At 37.0% G+C, this 18,682-nt stretch overlaps 1 protein-coding gene across 1 annotated transcript in view; it reads left to right on the forward strand.

Annotated features, from left to right (window-relative positions):
- The first annotated feature begins 4,304 nt into the window (after window positions 1-4,304).
- LOC139362631 (uncharacterized) overlaps window positions 4,305-18,682 on the forward strand; it is a 37,846-nt gene continuing 23,468 nt past the window's right edge. The window contains exon 1 of the mRNA XM_071094142.1: window positions 4,305-4,741. Within this exon, the coding sequence (XP_070950243.1) occupies window positions 4,305-4,741 (437 nt within the window). The remainder of the gene's footprint in view (window positions 4,742-18,682) is intronic.

Here is an 18,682-nt window from a genome sequence, read left to right on the forward strand (position 1 = left end):
CTCCACTCTATATGGTGGTCAGAATTCCTCCTCAGGGTGATTGGATTCTCTGTTCAGAGTCTCACTGGGCTTGAAATAAAGGTATCCACTGGGGCTGCAGTTCCTATTGGAGGTTCAAGATCCTTTTACCAGTCTTGAATTTTTTTTTTTTTTTTTTTGGCAGAATTCATTATCTTGGGGATGCAAGGCTAAGTTCACTGTGTTCCTGCTATTGGCTGAGAAAACTTTCAGCTCTTTGAGGCCACCAGTTTCTTACCACTAGACTCCGTTAAGTAATGAGTGACATGATATTTGTCATTTTCCAGGCTAATCAGAGAATGTCTTGTAACAAGCTGGAAAAAAGTGGCATCTTTAAAGCCCACATGCCCAGGAAAACCTCCCCCATTGTCATAATACGTAATATAATCAAGGGAACAATATCTCAGCCACGGGTTTCACCCACACTCAAGGGGAAGGAGGCTGTAAAAGAAAGAAGGCTTTCTAAAACCCATGGAATTTTAATTTACAGAGGTGACAGGTCAATATCATTGAAAGAATATTACTGAAACTGTCCAAGAGAAGGTAGCCAGGCTGCATCATGCAAGGGCATCTGGCAAAGCACCATGGTCAGCCAGGAGGCAGAACGTGCAAGAGAAAGCCTGCTCCAGAGTCTGTATTCTGCTTTCTATGGGAAAGAAGGGAAGATGGGACCGGTGGAATAATTTTAATGGGCTCTGGAACATAAGGGTAGTCTCTAGTTTGCTCCTGGCCCTGGGGTGATATAGGGTAGGGAAAGAATTGGCATTGTGTGTGAGAGTTAGATAAGGAAGCTGATTTGAGGCATGGGCTGTACTACTCGATATCTATATGAAAAGTATGTTCAAAGGCAAGTTGTGTTTTATCTCTAAAAATCCTAGGAGTTAGCTTGAATTACACTGGAATGAGCAACCTCTCCATAGGCAGGAAGGCTCTCAAGATGTGAAACCATCTTAAAATATAGGGGAAAAAACGTGATTAATACAAGGTCGTGGGAGTCATCTTAGAATTCTACCTACCATAAATTGAAATCAAATTCATAGGAGTTTGTTATGATAATTGAAGGGACCCAACATTGCTTAATGAAAAGATTATAAACAAAGAATTAAAAATTTAGCATTGTATGATCTTCAGCAAGCAACATTCTGAAGTTTAGTTTCTCTAACTGTAAAATTAGTGTAATGGTATACATGCTGTAAATATGTAGGATGAAGTGAGAAAGTATATTTTAAGAGCTTACCATAATATTGGCACAGAGTTGAGCTCCAAAATTACAAATATCATTATTATTAGTATGTTATTATATAAATTTGATTATTCTTAGATTCTTTCAGACTTCCTTCCTTCCTTCCTTCCTTCCTTCCTTCCTTCCTTCCTTCCTTCCTTCCTTCCTTCTTCATCATTAAATTCCAAACTATGGAAACTCTTGGTTTTATTATAGTGGTGTCTGGACTTGTACCCTTTCTTATTTCTGAGATCTACATTGTGTTTTTCACAATGTCCCATTAATCATATTATTTACAAAAACACCTAAAATATGTAACACCACCTATTTGGTAGGACAGCAGGCACCAGAAAACAGGTAGACCAGTTTGAATCGATGGAGACTCATGCTATACTGGGAAAACTTTTGGATTCTTATTTGACAAGATTATAAATAAACATATGTACATAGGACAGAATTGACTGAGGTCACAAAGTATGAATGAAAGGGAGCTGAGTTTGGAATGCATGGTGCTGCAGTGTTAAAAAGCCTACTTTTGGAAGTGTCCTTTGAATTGAGAGGGCAAAGGTGGGTGGGGGGTTAGTAGAAGAGAGGTAAACAGACAACAAGCACACCATGGTAAGGAAACAAAGGAACAGGCCTAGCATGGTGGCTCACACCTGCTATCCCAGCATTCTGAGAGATTGAGGCAGACAGATTAATTCAGCCTAGGAGTTGCAGGCCAGCCTGGGCAACATGGTGAAATCCTTTCTCTACAAAAAGTACAAAAAATGTTAGCCCGGTGTGGTGGTGCACACCTGTAGTCCCAGCTACTTGAGAGGCTGGGGTGGGAGGATCGCTTGAACCCAGTAGGTGGAGGTTAGAGTAAGCCACGATTGTGCTACTGCACTTCAGCCTGAGCAACAGAGCAAAACCATGTGTCACAAAACAAAACAAAAACAAAGAAATAAAATCAGGAACTGTAATTATGTCTTGATATAATTTTGGTTGTTTTAATCAACATAGATATCTGACTATAATTAAATACGGCAAGAGTTTTAGACTAAAAATTCTTTGCTTGTTCAGGTTTTAAAACAACATTATAACTTTTTATCTAGGAGCTCTAACAAGAGAACAGCTGAGAAAGCTTTAGAGTTCTGCAGAAAGTGTGCCTATCAATGATCCCTTCAGAAGAAGTTAGGGTGCAGTGGTGATTCTCAGCTCCCAAAGGAGCTATAACAGGTGGAATCAGGGACCAACGAAAGACATTTTTATAGTCTCCTATACAAGTTTTCACTATGTTCTAAGCATTAGCATTTGTGAGATCCCTAGATGGCTGTCCAGTGAGTAAGATGTAAATGTTTATTTTATGAAACCATTGTGTTTTGGGTATTGTTACAGCAACAAACTGTATGTAATTCAATAGTTAAAAAGAAAAAAACAAAAAGGTCACTTTTTAATAGGTAATGAGTTATTATGATGTCATGAAGACAAATACCAAAGTGCTGTGTAACACTCTTGAAGATTTATGGGTATAAACGTTCCTTGGGCTTCCAATGGTGGATGTAGGTGTGGAGTTAAAGAAGTGGTAAGTTGGAAAAGACCCTGAACCTGTGAGCAGAGTAGATTAGATTCTCTTCCTTATATTGCACACTACATATGACATTTCAGATGCATTTCAAGAAATGGTATACTCACAAAAGGATGGAGGAATGGAGCAGTATTATGATTGTAGTCATGGAAATCTATATTAAAGATGCAAGGAAAACATTCTAAATTAGGAAATTAGAGGAAACGGTATGTTCAGTCCTTGCTATCTATAGAGCTGTAAATTCCTGCAAATGATGAGATTGATTTATACAATACAAAGACCAGACAAAACATAACAAACAAACCAACAAACAAAAAACAACATAGTTTTGATTTCATAGCAATCTTGTCAGAAATAAATAAATTCAGCGACAGCAGAAACTCCAATTCGGCAGAGACCGCAGCAATGTCAGGTCTATTCGCAGAAATCTTGGGAAGGTGATGGACTTCACACAAAATACAGGCTGAAAGTCTAGAGCCAATTTTATTTCATTGCAAAAGTCAGGATGGTATAAATGGATTTCTGAATTATATTTAGTAGAAAATATGAATTTTAGAAGGCTTATTGCAAAATCAAATTTTGTGATTTTTAAACTATACTTCAGTGCTTCCCAAATATATTAAAAAATCATAATCCTGGGTTTTCCAGAAAATTTCTCTACAGTATTTTCTTCACATTTACCCATCATTTCCAAGATGTCTCATAAATTTTAATATTCTGTGACAATATTCCATCCTTTATCAACCCAGAAAAGAGTATTGCTTTTGAGATATTTCAAACCAATGATTTTTTTTTTTTTTTTTTGATTCAGAAATTTTGGTCATTGATGCTAAAAGACACCCCGGGTATTGGGAAATCTAACCCAAATGGTTGAAGAAAGATTTTTAAATTAAACATAATCTGTCTACACACATTAAGTTAATCAAAAGGCTTCCATTTTGTCAACCAGCATGTGCTGTAAATCACAGTTGAAATCTTCAAGGGGGGCCGGGCGCAGTGGCTGGTGCCTGTAATCCCAACACTTTGGGAGGCGGAGGCAGGCGGATCACTTGAGGTCGGTAGTTCGAGACTAGCCTGGCCAACATGGCGAAACCCTATCTCTACCAAAAAATGCAAAAATTAGCCGGGCGTGATGGCACACGCTGGTGATCCCAGCTACTCGGGAGGCTGCAACAGAAGAGTCACTTGAACCATGGGGACGGAGGTTGCAGTGAGCCAAAATCACACCACTGCACCCCAGCCTGGACGACAGAGTGATGCTCAATAAGAAATAAATATTCACGCAGACAAATACTATCTGTGATGGCTAATCCTAGGAGTCAGCGTGGCTGGAGGAGGGTGCCTAAGGCTGGGCGAAGTTCTTTCTCAAGTGACTGTGAGGGCGTCGCCAGAGGAGATTGACAGCTGAGTGGGTGACTGGGAGAAGAAACTTGCCCTCAGTGTGGGGGACCAGCCAATCCGCTGCCAGCGCGGTTGGAACCAGGCCAACAGAAGATGGGGGATGAGCAGTGTGCAAGGTCCTCATCCTCTGGCTCACTCTCTCTTCCCGTGCTGGGCGCTTGCTTCCTCTCCTGCTGCCCTTGGAAGTCAGACTCCAGGTTCTTCAGCTTGTGGCCCCTGGGGCTATCGGACTTGGGAGGACTGACTGGGAGCACACTGTGGGCCTCCCTGGTTTGGGGGCCTGGGACGTGGCCGAGTCCTGGGGCTTCTCTGCGGCCTGTTCCGGGCGTCGCGGTGAACCGCCAGCCAGTTCCCCAAGTAAACTCCCTGCTCACACGCCTGATAGCTTGTTGGTTCTGTCCCTCTGCGGGACTTTCACTACCACTCTCGAACTCACACACAGAGGAAAGAGTGTTACGGGAGAGATGGAGCAGTCCACTCCAAGAACATTCTTATCCTATGGATTACGAGAATTGCCTGAGACAGTTTGGGTATGTGCATAAATGTGATTTTATGTACAACATCTTTAAGCTTGTGGTACAGAGGGAAGGTGGGCAGCCCATAACTGGTACCTTGGCTTCCAAATTTGGGCTTCAGTTGTAGTTCTGACACCAGTTTTATGATTTTTAAAACTCATCATCCATTTGGGGAACTTTGTTTTGCCATCTATGAAGTATGGATAATTGTGCCACATAATATTTATTTGAAGAGTGACAGGATATCTGAAGGTCATGAATAGTCAAACATCACTTAAACAAATTTTATAATGTTTTTTACAAAATTGAATCAAAATTTGATAAGGATTTATAAAGAGTAAGTCAAATTTTTACCAGGACTTCATATCTGTTTTATTAAAATGATAGGCATTTTTTGAAGATTAAAAAAAAGCAACTAGACAAACTGTCAGAGATACAATAAAATGTTTTCCAAGCTACCAATGATTTAACCTAAATACAGAGTTCACCATTAACTAAGCAATTAAGAAAATGAGATCGCTTGCTAATTAAGAATCGGTAAAATATTATACATAATATATAATCTCATTATATATAATCGGTTTTATATAATATATAATTTCACATATAATCTGTTATATATAATATATAGTTTCACATATATAATCTGTTATATATAATATATAATCTCATGTATATTTTATATAATCTCTTGTATATAGTATATATAATCCCTTATATATTTTATGTAATATTATATATAATATACATAATCTCATATATATTATATATAATGGCATAAATATGTATAAAATAAAAGATAAAATATATATAGTTCTGTCTCTCTGGAACCCTAACATAGGTGTTAAACATATTCATAATTTACTCTTTTAATAAACATTATTGAAAACGAAGTATCTGTCAAACATTTTGCCAAGGAATTGGGATTTAATGGTGAAAAACCAGAGTTTGTGCTATCAATTTAGAAGGAAAGACATTTGAGCAAGCAATCGTTTCAAAACCTAAGATAAGTGAGTAATTTCAGGACATTATGCTATGTGCTAGATTTATAAAACCAAAAAGAGGGGAATGAAGGGGAAAAAAAGAGTCTTTATTTAAATAGGAACCACAGGGATTGGGCGCAGTGGCTCACGCCTGTAATCCCAGCGCTTTGGGAGGCTGAGGCAGGCCAATTACCTGAGGTCAGGAATTCAAGACCAGCCAGGCCAACATGGTGAAACCCCGAATCTACTAAAAAAAATGCAAAAAAATTAGCTGGGTGAGGTGATGGGCACCTGTAATCTCAGCTACTCGGGAGGCTGAGACAGGAGAATGAATTGAACCAGGGAGGTGGAAGTTGCAGTGGGCTAATATTGCGCCCCTGCACTCTAGCCTGGGTGACAAAGGAGACTCCACCTCCAAAAACAAATAAATAAAAATAAATGAATAAATAGGAACCACAGTAATAAGAGTGAGTTTATAGGTCCATTCTTTAATATTCCCAACATTTTATTTATTAATAAATTTACAATTTTTAATTATTATGTATTTATAATAGTTGTATATATTTCTGGGGCACATGTAAAATTTTGATACAAACATGCAATGTTAAATGATCAAGTCAGGCTAATTGGGGTTCCATTACCTCAAGCACTTATTATTTCTTTGTTTTGGAAACATTCCAATTTCATTCTTTTAGTTATTTGGAAATATTGGCAATAATTGCAACATTGCTATTCCTCCAGCACAAATTTCCTTTAGTCTTATTTACAAAACTATGGTAAGGAAGTTTAAATTAAATTCAAGGTACGCCATGTTACAGGTAAAATTGTTCCATAACAAAGCACATTGAAAAATTGTATTTATTAGTTGAGGAGACTAAGTCACAGCATCTGTTCCAATATATAGAAAACATATCTCTCTAACGTGTGTATACAGACACCCACACACACACACACACACACATATTTATAGTGCCAAGCTAGGCAGCTAATAAATGTGTTCATCAGCAATATATAAATCAATAAAATAACAAAGGGATAGATTGAATTAATTTTGTTAGAAGACACAAAAGTTGAACATTTATAAATTTTAGGTGGCTTGAACTTGATTGGTTCATTTCACTCTTTCAAAAAATAAAAGGTGAATTTTGTTTTGCTTTCACCCTGCAGAATTATAGTAAATGCATAATTCAAAACATATAAAATAAAAACAAACCTAATTAGTACAGTGCATCATATAATATGTTCACTTTCTTTAAATTTAGTAAACTCCATACTACTTTATTACTGCAAATCTAATTATAATGAGGTTACTTTTTACTGACTACTTTCTATTTGTTAAGTTCTAGAGACTTATTTTTCAGGATAATAAGTACACAACAGCAAAAATATGTATTGTATATGAGATGAAAGTGTTTAGAGGATACTAATTTTTTGGTGTATGATTGTAAGCTATTTTTTCTTCGTATTTGTATGAATTACACATTGTGAGAAAGCAGTGCAGTTTTAGATAATTATTCTTAGATTTCTGATGATAATTCATTTTATTGAACATTAAAAAGGAAAAAGTAGTAGCTGTAACATTATTATAACGCAAAGTAGGACTCTGCTGAGATTTTTTTTTCCTTAACAATATATTTAGTATTTATTTCAATAAACATTCAGGTCTTTTTTTTTGTTTTAATCGTTGTAAAGCCAAAGGTAAAAATACCATAATTTATAATATTTCCCTGGGTGAAATATTTAGGTTTAAATGTATATTTTCTCAAATATTAACATGACTGCATAAAATTTGTGGTTATTAAAATAAAGCCAGCTCTGATTTAAGTAAATGATTTTTTCTTGTAAAAACTAATGAAAAAAATAGATCCTAAATCCTCCGGAGCAAAATAACCTTTAAAATTGGGACATAAAAAACATCTCATTTGGGGGTCTGCTCAAATGAGAATCTAAGAGATTTATTAGTTTTCTTACATGTCTTTTGTATTATGCCAGATTTAATATGGTGACTGAAATAGATCATATAATTCTATGCATCTCATTAAGTAGGTCTTATTACTATATATACTTGTATATTTTTCTTTCCTTTTATTCTATTCATATACCTTGGAGTGTCATTTCCACTTGACTTTACGTTTGCACTTCTGCAGTTTTTCTCTCTAAAAGCTTTATGGTAATATAATGAATATATCATACAATTTAACTGCTTAGTGTACAATTCATTGCATCTTAATATATAAACAATGTTGCACAGCCATCACCACCATCAATTTTAGAGCATTTTACCAGCATTCCCTGTAAAAGAAACTCCATCCCACATTAACAGTCACTCTACTTGTAAATTTTTTTTTTTCTTTTCTTTTCTTTTTTTTTCTGAGACAGTGTCTCACTCTGTCGCCTAGGCTGGAGTGCAGTAGCATGATCTTGGCTCACTGCAACCTCTGCCTCCCAGGTTCAGGTGATTCTCCTGCCTCAGCCTCCCAAGTAGCTGGGGCTACGGGTGTCCGCCGCCACACCCAGCTAATTTTTGTAATTTTAGTGGAGACAGGGTTTCACCATATTGGCCAGGCTGGTCTCGAACTCCTGACCTTGTGATCTGTCCACCTTGGCCTCCCAAAGTGCTGAGATTACAGGCGTGAGCCACTGTGCCTGGCTGCAGTCACTCTACTTTTACAGTCACCCCCACCCTCAACTCTAGACAACTACTGATAAAAATTCTGCCTCTATAGATTTGCTTGTTCTGGACATTTTATATAATTGATATAAATGAAGTGTGAATTGTTGTCAAATGACTTTTTCTGTGTCCTTTGAGATAGTGTGTGTTGTGTGTGTTACATCAATTAACTTTAAGATATTATGGCACTCTTGCATCCTTGGAAGAAATTGCCCTTGATCTTTGTGTATAATCTTTTTATGTTTCTGGATTCAGTTGCTAGTATTTTCCTGACACTTTTTACATATAGTTTAGTAAGAGATATTGGCCTCTAGTTTTATTTTTCGCTATCTTTTTCTGGTTTTGATACAGCATAATACTTGCCTCATAGAATTACTTGGAAAGTGCTCTCTCCTAATATTTTTGTAAAAGTTAGTGAAGAATTTATATTTATTATTTAAATGTTTTGTAGAACTCATCAAGCAATTTGGAACCGAGTTTGTTTGTTTGTTTGCTTGCTGTTTGGTTTTTTTGTTTGTTTTTGGTTTTGTTTGTTTCTGTCGCCCAGGCTGGTATGCAGTGGTACAATCTTGGCTCACTGCAACCTCTGCCTCCCAGATTCAAGTGATTCTCCTGTCTCAGCTTCATGAGCAGGTGGGACTACAGGTGCATATCACCATGCCGGGTCATCTAAATTTTTGTATTTTTAGTAGAGATGGGGTTTTACCATCTTGGCCAGGACGATCTCGATCTTTTGACATCATAATCCACCCTCGTCGGTCACCTAAAGTGCTGGGATTACAGGTGTAAGTCACCTTTCCCAGCTAGGACTGAGGTTTTTTTTGTTTTTTTTTGTTTTTGTTTTTGTTTTTTTTTAGAAATGTTTAAATTTTTAATTCAGTTTCTTGTTATAGATCTATTCTCATTTGATATAATTTTGTGAGTCAGTTTTGGTACTTTCTCAGAATTTGTTCATTTTGTCTAAGTGATCAAATTTTTTGGCATAAGTTGTTTTTAGTGTTTTCTTATAAGCTTCTTTATTATTCTACAACATTTGTAACCATGTCTCCTCTACTTCCACTCTTGATATTAAGTTGCATCCTGTCTCTGTTTTTTTTTTTTTTTTTCTTTACTAATATAACTAATGGTTTGTCAATATTTTGGTCTGTTCCAAGAATCAAATCTTGATATCATTAATTATCTGTCTTATTTTCCCAGTCTTTATTTTATTACTTTCTGCTCTAACCTTTATTACCCTTTTCTGCTTTCTGTATGTGTGTTTGTTTACTTTTCTCAGTGTTTTAAGAAGGTGGTTCTGGTTATTCATATCAGTTCTTTTTTTTTTAATATAAACTTTTCAACTTTAAAGTTCCTGTTGTATAATTTAAAAATTGTCTGGCCTTTCTTTCACTTTCTTACCACAACAATTCTAAAAACTCTTAGAACTTTCCAATGATGGAAGTATCTTGATTATTCAACGCGCCCTTGAAATACACGTGAAATTGTACTTATGAGGTGACTCATGGTAAGACCTTAAATAGCTTTTAAGATTGGGGCTACTTAGCAAACTATCACAAGAACAGAAAACCAAACACCACATGTTCTCACTCATAGGTGGGAACTGAACAATGAGATCACTAGGACTCGGGAAGGGGGACATCACACACCGGGGCCTATTATGGGGAGCGGGGTGGGGAGGGATTGCATTGGGAGTTATACCTGATGTAAATGACGAGTAGTTGGGTGCTGACGAGTTGATGGGTGCAGCACAGCAACATGGCACAAGTATACATATGTAACAAACCTGCACGTTATGCACATGTACCCTAGAACTTAAAGTATAATAATAATAAATAAATTAAAAAAATAAAAAAAATAAAAAAAAAAGATTGGGGCTACTAATGTCAGAAAGGCCACTCATACGATTAGAGGCTTGCAGGTTTGTGCCAACAATATCAGCCTTACCCTTAACCTCTGTGGAAGGGAGGGAGGCAGTACATTGAGTTAAATTATGTGACCAATGGATTACATTCACCATGCCTATGTAATTAAATTTCAACAAAAACTCTGGACACTAATGCTTAGTGGAGTTGAGTTTCCTGATTGGTGAACACACTGACATGCAAGGAGAATGATGCAACCTAAGAAAGCATGTAAATTCTGTATACCAGACCCCTGGAAACTTCACCCTCTGTATCTCTTTGTTTTGCTATTTCTGAGTGGAGTCCTTTATAATAAAATTGTAATGCTAAGTGTAGTGTTTTCATCAGTCTTATGAGTGGTTCTAGTGAAATTATCCAACCTGAGGAGGGTGGTGGAAATATTTTCAATTTGCAGCCAGTTGATATGAACTGAAGACAATCTTGTGGACTGTGCCCTTTAACTTCTTGAGTCTGTGTTAACTCTATGTGGTTCATGCCAGAATTGAATTGTGCTACCTCAGTTAGGGTCGGTGTCAGAATAGTTGGTGTCAGATGTGGGAGTCACTAGCATGACCCTGGCTCATTGAAATCTGTGCTTTGAGAAGAGAAGTAATGAAAGGGAAGGAGATGGGGAAGCTTGATTTACAAGTGGCCATGAGGTTCCCCATGGTTTAAAATAGCAGATATGCTGTAGTCAGTTTCTGAAAGTAAAGGTTACAAATGAAATTCAGGTATGATTGATTCTTCTCCCAGAGAGTTGCATTACTGGGTGTATAAGAAAATGTAAAATGGAAAAAAAAATTAAGTTTAGAGAAAAACTGGTGTTCGAATGTGTAACTAGTTTTATTTAATTTACCTAAATGTATTGTGGAGATAATTAGTGTGTCTGACTAGGGGACATTTCCTCTATGTAGTGTTATAAAACAGAAACATGGAAATCTGCCTTTAAAGCTATATTAATTGGACCTGCTAAATAGGAGTTAATAGGATTGTGTGAGCCCAAGCAAGAAAGAATAGAAACAAGAGTGCTAGTATAGAAAATTTATCTGTGCGATAACCTTGTGTGGAGCAGAGGCTGGGGCTTATAATAAAAGCCTGTAAGTGTCTTCTAGTGAAGGATATTTCAACCACAGTGTGAAATATCTAATGTTTGCCCTCAGATGGGTCAGCCTTTGGCATGTGGGCTTTCACTATGAAAGAGTGGACTCAAAAAGTTGCTTTCCTTGATATCTCAGTTATGCTGCCAGCATCTTCTGATATCATACCCAGAAGTTAGGCTCCACTAATTGCCAGCTGATTCTATTGCATTTAACAAGGCCTGGGTGGAGCATAAATTGTTCCACTTCTGATATAATTGATGTTGGGCCCTTTTATAGACTTTAAGGTTGGTCTTTGAGGCTTTCACTGACATGCTAGGTGGACTCCTCATCTTTCTCTTTCCTGATTTTCTCTGATAAACTTCTAGCTAGTCCAATGTTTAGCTTGTTGCTAATAAGGAGCTACCAGCTTCCTCTTTGTTTACTACTAAAGTCTCCACTGTTTTTGAAAGCACCTTTAGGATCGAACTTCTTCACAGTCTGTTCCAAACAGAGGCAAGGATGCCCATGGAGCTCTCTGTTCTTATGTTGTTCCTCTCCTTCCGAGAAGCAGCTCCGAACCCTGCTCCAAAGCATGGGTAGGCATGAGATGCTTTTCTTATTCGAGTTACTTCCTTGCTTTATGAATAGGGCAATGACAACTGGTGATCACTTCTAGTCTTCTTGGGCTGCCTGACCAGCATGGAACAGACAACTTATAAGTCATCTGGGGTGAGACTGATAGGGGTTCAGTGTTCCTGGCCTGCTGTTCCTTTGTTAGGGCTTTTTCTCTCTAAATGAGGCCTGGATGGAAGAAGAAAGTCTTGTGCTTCTTAGCCACTCTTGTCTGGAATAGAGCTTATGCAAAACAAAGCAGGGGTGGAGGATGAGAAATGACGGTATTCTAGAATAAAAGGTAGAGGGAAAGGGAATCCTGCGTTCTTGGCCATAGCCACTAGGATTCAAACTTCTGTCATTCTGAGCCACAAGGCAGGAAGACAGAACAAGCTATGGTTCAAATGCCACTGACCACTGACTTTCCCTGTTCATACTAAGATTTGGTAGATTCCTTAAGTTTTCTTGTTCTCTGTTCCTACTTGCCCATAAGACAGTTTCTAGAGACTTTAAATAGTTCTTTTTTAAAAAAAATAATTTTTAGCGGTTATGATCATTTGTCTGGGAAAAAGATTCTGTAGGGTTTCTCATGCCTTCATTCAAAAACCTTTTTGTGTTGTCTGTTTTCAATCTGTGGTGACACACAAACTGAAACATCCATAAAAACTTCAAGTCTAAAGATAGTAATTACAGATGAGTATACTTTACTACAATTCAAACCCTTGTAATCATTTTCAGAACTCAGCTTCAGGGAAAGGAATTAGAGAAAATGGAATAGCAGGCAGATGACCCATCAGCTGATATAAGATAAAACATGGCTAGAAGAAGCCTTTTTGTATTTTTTTACAAATAGATTTACAAGCATTTATTCATGTATTCTTAAAACGATCACTATTGAATATAAATGCCCATCAACACTGCTTCTTATTTGTTATTCATGTAAAATAATCACAGGTTCCTTGGTATTTAATTTTTTTTTTTAATGTGGTTCAGGAAAACAACACCTACCTTCTCTCTATTCTTTCAACTCTGGAGTTGACAACGAAGAGAAAAAGGAGTAGAAGAAATGTGATAGATAATTTTTTAGTTATTTTGTATTCATTCTGGTGAAATGAACATTGTTTTTGGTTTTTCTACCACGTAAAGAATATTGCCCTAGAAATGATCATTTAAGCCTAATGCTTCTCTGGGTGGGGGAAAGAAGATACTATTAAGTGATGAAGAGTTTTAACGTACCAGATAAGTTTTTTTTTTAATGCCATAAAATATCTTGCATTTATGATTATTGATTTTTAATTTATTTTTGGGAGAAATGTAGTATGCAGTAATAGTTTTATTTTTTCTTATTTTAACTCTATTATTCGAATTGATATTCATTTATTTTAAATCTGTAGGTAAAATACAGATATGATAGGCAGGATAGGATGATTAGCTGCGGTTTTTGACTGGGTTGGCATTTTGGGGATATTGCATTTAACCACAATATGCTTGTTTTATAAATTCTTGAATTGCTACAAGAATCACTATTCCATGGCTAAATAAAATAACAAGGGGTGCTCATTTCTGATTAAGTGATTTGAAACATTGAGTTGGCCAGGCATGGTGGCTCACGCCTGTAATCCCAATCCTTTGGGAGGCTGAGGAGTGCGGATCACCAGGTCAGAGGTTCGAGATCCGCGTGACCAACATAATGAAACCCTGTCTCTAATAAAAATACAAAAATTAGCTGGGCCTGATGGCCCGTGCCTGTAATCCCAGCTATTCAGGAGGCTGAGGCAGGAGAATCGCTTGAACCTGGGAGGCGGAGGTTGCAGTGAGCTGAGATCTCACCACTGCATTCCAACCTGAGTGACAGAGCGAGACTCCATCAAAAAAGCAAACGAACAAACAAAACAAACACACAAACAAACAAAAAACAAAAGAAAGAAAGAAACATTGAGTTAATGGGAATCTGATGAAAATATTTTCATATTTTAAATTTTAAAATGCAATTTTGGGACAAAAATAAGCTATAGGCTAACAATTACAGGTTTTTATAATTGATGCAGTAAGTGTAGAAAATATCATGGTCAGAAATGTGGGAAATGAGCAATGATGATGAAAAGGAAATGGAATTGCTCAGAAAGAAAATTAGGGCTACACAGTAGCTAATGCGCTGCATGACTGATTGCCTATAGTTATGGAGCCACAGTGAAAGACATGTGATATTAGATACTTAGATTTTAAAAACTTCGTTAAATAAATAGAATATATATGAATACGTGTAGGAGCTATATCTGCCTACAACGTTTATACTGGCAAACAATAGGATATTGTTGGCAAATAAAGCCCTATAGAGTTATTTCATACTAGAAATATTAAAACAAGAATAGGTACACACTTTAAAAAAATGTAATGAGGCCCCAGAAACACATTTTAAGATTGATGTCGAGAAATTAAGGAATATAAAGTCAACTTTAAAGAACATCCTCTTTCAAGCTTGTCAAAAGCATTGTAGTATGGGGTGGGAATGTAGAATCAAAGGCGAAATACAACTTGTGTCAGAATCACCTTCAGTGCCAATTAGCAATGTAAATTCCTTTGATGAGATTTGCTGGGATAAGCAATTTTGAGGACAAGGGTTGGAAATCAACAGTTTACAAGATATCCAGGTGATTCTTATATATACTACAATTTAAGAATCACTGCCCCAGTCTATTACATTACTAGACAACTTACAATATGGAATCTATTCGATAAAATATACAGTGATTTCAGAAACTGAGGAATGAAAAGTGCGTTTTTCCCTTCATTCACTTTAAAGAGCATGGAGTCGGGGAAGGAATGTGGCCTGTGGGATGCAGGAGGAGATGCCCTTAATGCACCCAATGCGTTCTTAAATAATACAATGTGAAAGTTATTTTTTATTTAATGATGATTTTCTTTAAAGGCCTGTATCATACCACTGATGGTTAATTCATTATGAGTAATTACAAAAGGTTGAAATATACATGCTTCAGATAATCTGGTTTGATCCATAGCTAAAATTAGTAACAATTAGACATACCATCTAAACTTTAGTATTTTTTTTTTAAACGGAGTGTCACTGTTGTTGGCCTGGGGTTGGAGTGCAATGGCATGATCTAGGCTCACTGCAACCTCCACCTCCCAGGTTCCAGCAATTATCCTGCCTCAGCCTCCTGAGTAGCTGAGATAACAGGCACCCGCTACCATGCCTGGCTAATTTTTGTATTTTTAGTAGGGATGGGGGTTTTACCATGTTGGCCAGGCTGGTCTCGAACTCCTGACCCCAGGTGATTGACCCACCTCAGCCTCCCAAAGTGCTGGGATTACAGGCGTGAGCCACCGTGCCCAGCCAGTAGTATTTCTATAACAAAACATTGGATATGTTTTGTACTTATTAGGGATTAGGTCAGATCTACATACTCTGAAAGTCAATCAAAAGAAGTTCATTCACATGTGAAAATAAAAGGCACGGGTAGGTTCCAATATGATCAGGCTGCTATAACAAAATACCATAGACTAGGTGGCTTAGAAACAACAGGAATATGTTTCTCACAGTTTGGGAGTTGGGAAATCCAAGGTAAAGTCACTAGCAAATTTGGTGTCTTGTGAGGTAATGTTCTTGGTTCCCAGACAGTTCCTTTTAGCTGTATCCCCACATGCAGAAGCAGGGAATGAGCTCTCTGGGATTTTTTTACACAGATGCTAATCCCATTCACGTGGGCTCCATCCTACGAACAAATCACCTCCCACAGGTCCCACCTCCCAATACCATCACACTGGGGGTTAGGATTTCAATATATAAATTTTGTCATGACACAAAGGTTCAGTCCTGCAGGGAACTCACTAAAATTCTACCTATACATTGTGGGAGAATTCAGGAGAATAAGGAGAAATGGATGTGTTTCTCTTGTACATTTCATTTGCACAAAATTTATTTCTGAGTTTTCACTAACACTTGCTAAAATAGGGAATGTCAAAACTTCCAAATTCTAGCCAGTTGAAACATTCTATGTGGGCATTTTATTTTCAAGTTATCAAGGAAAAGCAGTTGTTAGGGATGAAAATCAGTGGTTAATATAAAACTCTTCATTTTTAGTCCGATTTAATAAATTTTTTTTGTGGGATGAAGTTCTCACAAAAGAGTAAAGTCCAATACATATTTTATATTTCTTTAGCCTCATTCCTCAGAAAGAGGACATTTTAAAGAAACATATGAAAGGAATGTAAAAACCACATTCTGAAAGTTTTGCACTGATTTGCTACAACTTCAAACCATTTAATTTTTTTCTTAGTCATTACTCTGATTTAATTGCTGTCATTTAGAATCTTTGAAAACATTCAATCAGCTGTTTTCTGTTTTAAAGCTACTAATTTATTAATGATTTATGTCACTTCACCTCTCGAATTCTTGTTTGCTTGTTTTTTCTAATTCTAGTGTAACCTTGGGGAAATCAGATCTTTCTGTACCTCATATGTGTGAACAAGGTTTACATTTTATTTACCTATATACCTGCACATAAAAAGGGGTGTCCTGTCTACCCAGCGGAAGGGCCTAGAGTCAAAAAGACTGTTTGACAATGAAGATTCTACTCTATATTGTGGTTGTACATACCCATTGCCACAAATTTCTGAGACATAGAACTATTTTGATGAAGTTGTAGATACATTTCAGTGAACTCACTAAGCCAGCTGACCTTAAGATACCAGTTGCCATTCAGGAGTTAGCACTTTCAGATAAACTCAGCAGATACCTTACATGTCAGTATTAAGCATATGGTTTAGTACAATGTAATTCTCTAAAATGTTTGTTAGACATTCACTCAGTCAACCAGTCAAGAAATACTGATTGAAAAATCTACTATTTGCCAGGCACATCATTCAACTGGAGACTAACGGGGACCAAGACATGAGCATTGTCCTCCAGGAACTTCCAGCCCACTCAGAGATACAAATGAGTGTATAGGAAAGTAAAACACTGTGTGATGTAGAGAAAATAGAAGATTAACATAAAGAGGCAGCTGATACCTTTTGAAAGTCAAATAAGGCTTTCCATGGTGGAATGAAATAACCTAAGATGAGATGGATGAACAGATTTTAGCATATTAGCAGTGGTGGTGGAGTGCTGTGCAGTGTTCTAGGCGTAAGAGCATGGCAGGTGCAGACTTCTAGAGTTTGGAGAGTTTGAAGTGGATTGATTGAGCTTCATTTTATATCAGTATTGCAATGGTATTACTGATACTGAGTGCATTGCCTTAAAAGTGTTTTTCTTACTTTCCATTTTGGTTTATTTTTATGCTAAGTAAGTAAAGGTTCATGTTCAAATGTTTAATTGCCATTATGGAGTGCCCTTAGCTGAGATGAGGCTTTAGGGGCATGAAGTAATGGCACTTCCGGTGGAATCCAGAGTTAAATGCACTTCAAAATTCACTCCTGTGTTTCTCAATGCTTGGTCTAGGAGCTAAGAATAAGTGTATGTATCCCAGGACTACATAAAAATCTCATTATCTGTCCCCAGTGTCAGATTCTACCACTGAATGCCTACAACTAGTCCCTAGGGCGCAAACATAACATTCAAGTCTGGTGCTTACCTTTTTCTTCTGAACTATTTCTGTTTTATCAAGTCTTTGTTTATTCCTCTGAATAAACCACAGCATCTTGAGCTTCCTCAGTGATATGGAGGAATCTTCTATACAGACCAACTGACTCACCAGATTTTCTGGGTTTTTGTGAGGTACTTGAATGGTCGTTAGAAATTCTACATCATGAAACATCTCTTTGACAAGCACTGGGCCATATGGGAGAGATGAAATTGGTTGGATGACTCCTGATCAGCCAGATGGAAATCAGGATGCATGGAAGCTAAAGTTCCATGCTATGCCCAGGCCTTTACTCTCCATGATCTGTCCACTGACTTGGAGATACACAGATGCCAAGGAGAAGATCTTCCAAATGATGCTCGCAGTGACACTGTTTAATATTCCCTGTTTTGTGGGATGCAAGGGTCTTTACGATTGATGAGGCTTAACACAATTTATTAACTCATCTGTAGCATATGTTGAGAACTGCATTTTTCACAGTCAAACCAAAAGTTCCCACCAGTCACATCCCCACCTAATACTGAATGTTTTGTACATAGGAAGAAAGAGGGGATTATAAGCTATAAAAATATTTGGCTATGATAATGTTAAATTTATTCCAAAGCCCAGGCATGCCTACCACAGAAGTTAACATATTCTGAATTCATTAAGACAGTCTCACCTTCTGAGAATAAATTTTGCTACTTTAAACTTCGAACCTAATTGTTGATCAGAGTATGAAGGAAAGTTTATATCTCAGAAGAGGCTTTCAAAGCAATTTACAGGTCACAAAAAATACACAAAATAATAAAATAACACTTGCTAATATTTAAAGTTTGGTTAGATTCTAGTCCCAGGGATTTATGTGTTTTACCTCCCCTCACATACACTATTTCTACGAGGGAAGCACTGGTATGACCTTAACTTTATATTTGAGGACACTGAGTTTGAAAGAGTTTATGCAACTTTTCTAAGTTCTCACTTAGACTAATCTAAAGCTCAGGATTACAATCATGATCCCATCGTGATTCCCTTGGCTTAAATTTTAAATTTAAACAGTAACACTTCCATCGTCCTGGTTTACTCACTAATTTCTTCTTGTGTTCAGACTTTTACTTGTTCACTCAC

The sequence above is a fragment of the Macaca nemestrina genome, chromosome 4 (genome assembly GCF_043159975.1).
Source record: "Macaca nemestrina isolate mMacNem1 chromosome 4, mMacNem.hap1, whole genome shotgun sequence".
Lineage (NCBI taxonomy): Eukaryota > Metazoa > Chordata > Mammalia > Primates > Cercopithecidae > Macaca > Macaca nemestrina.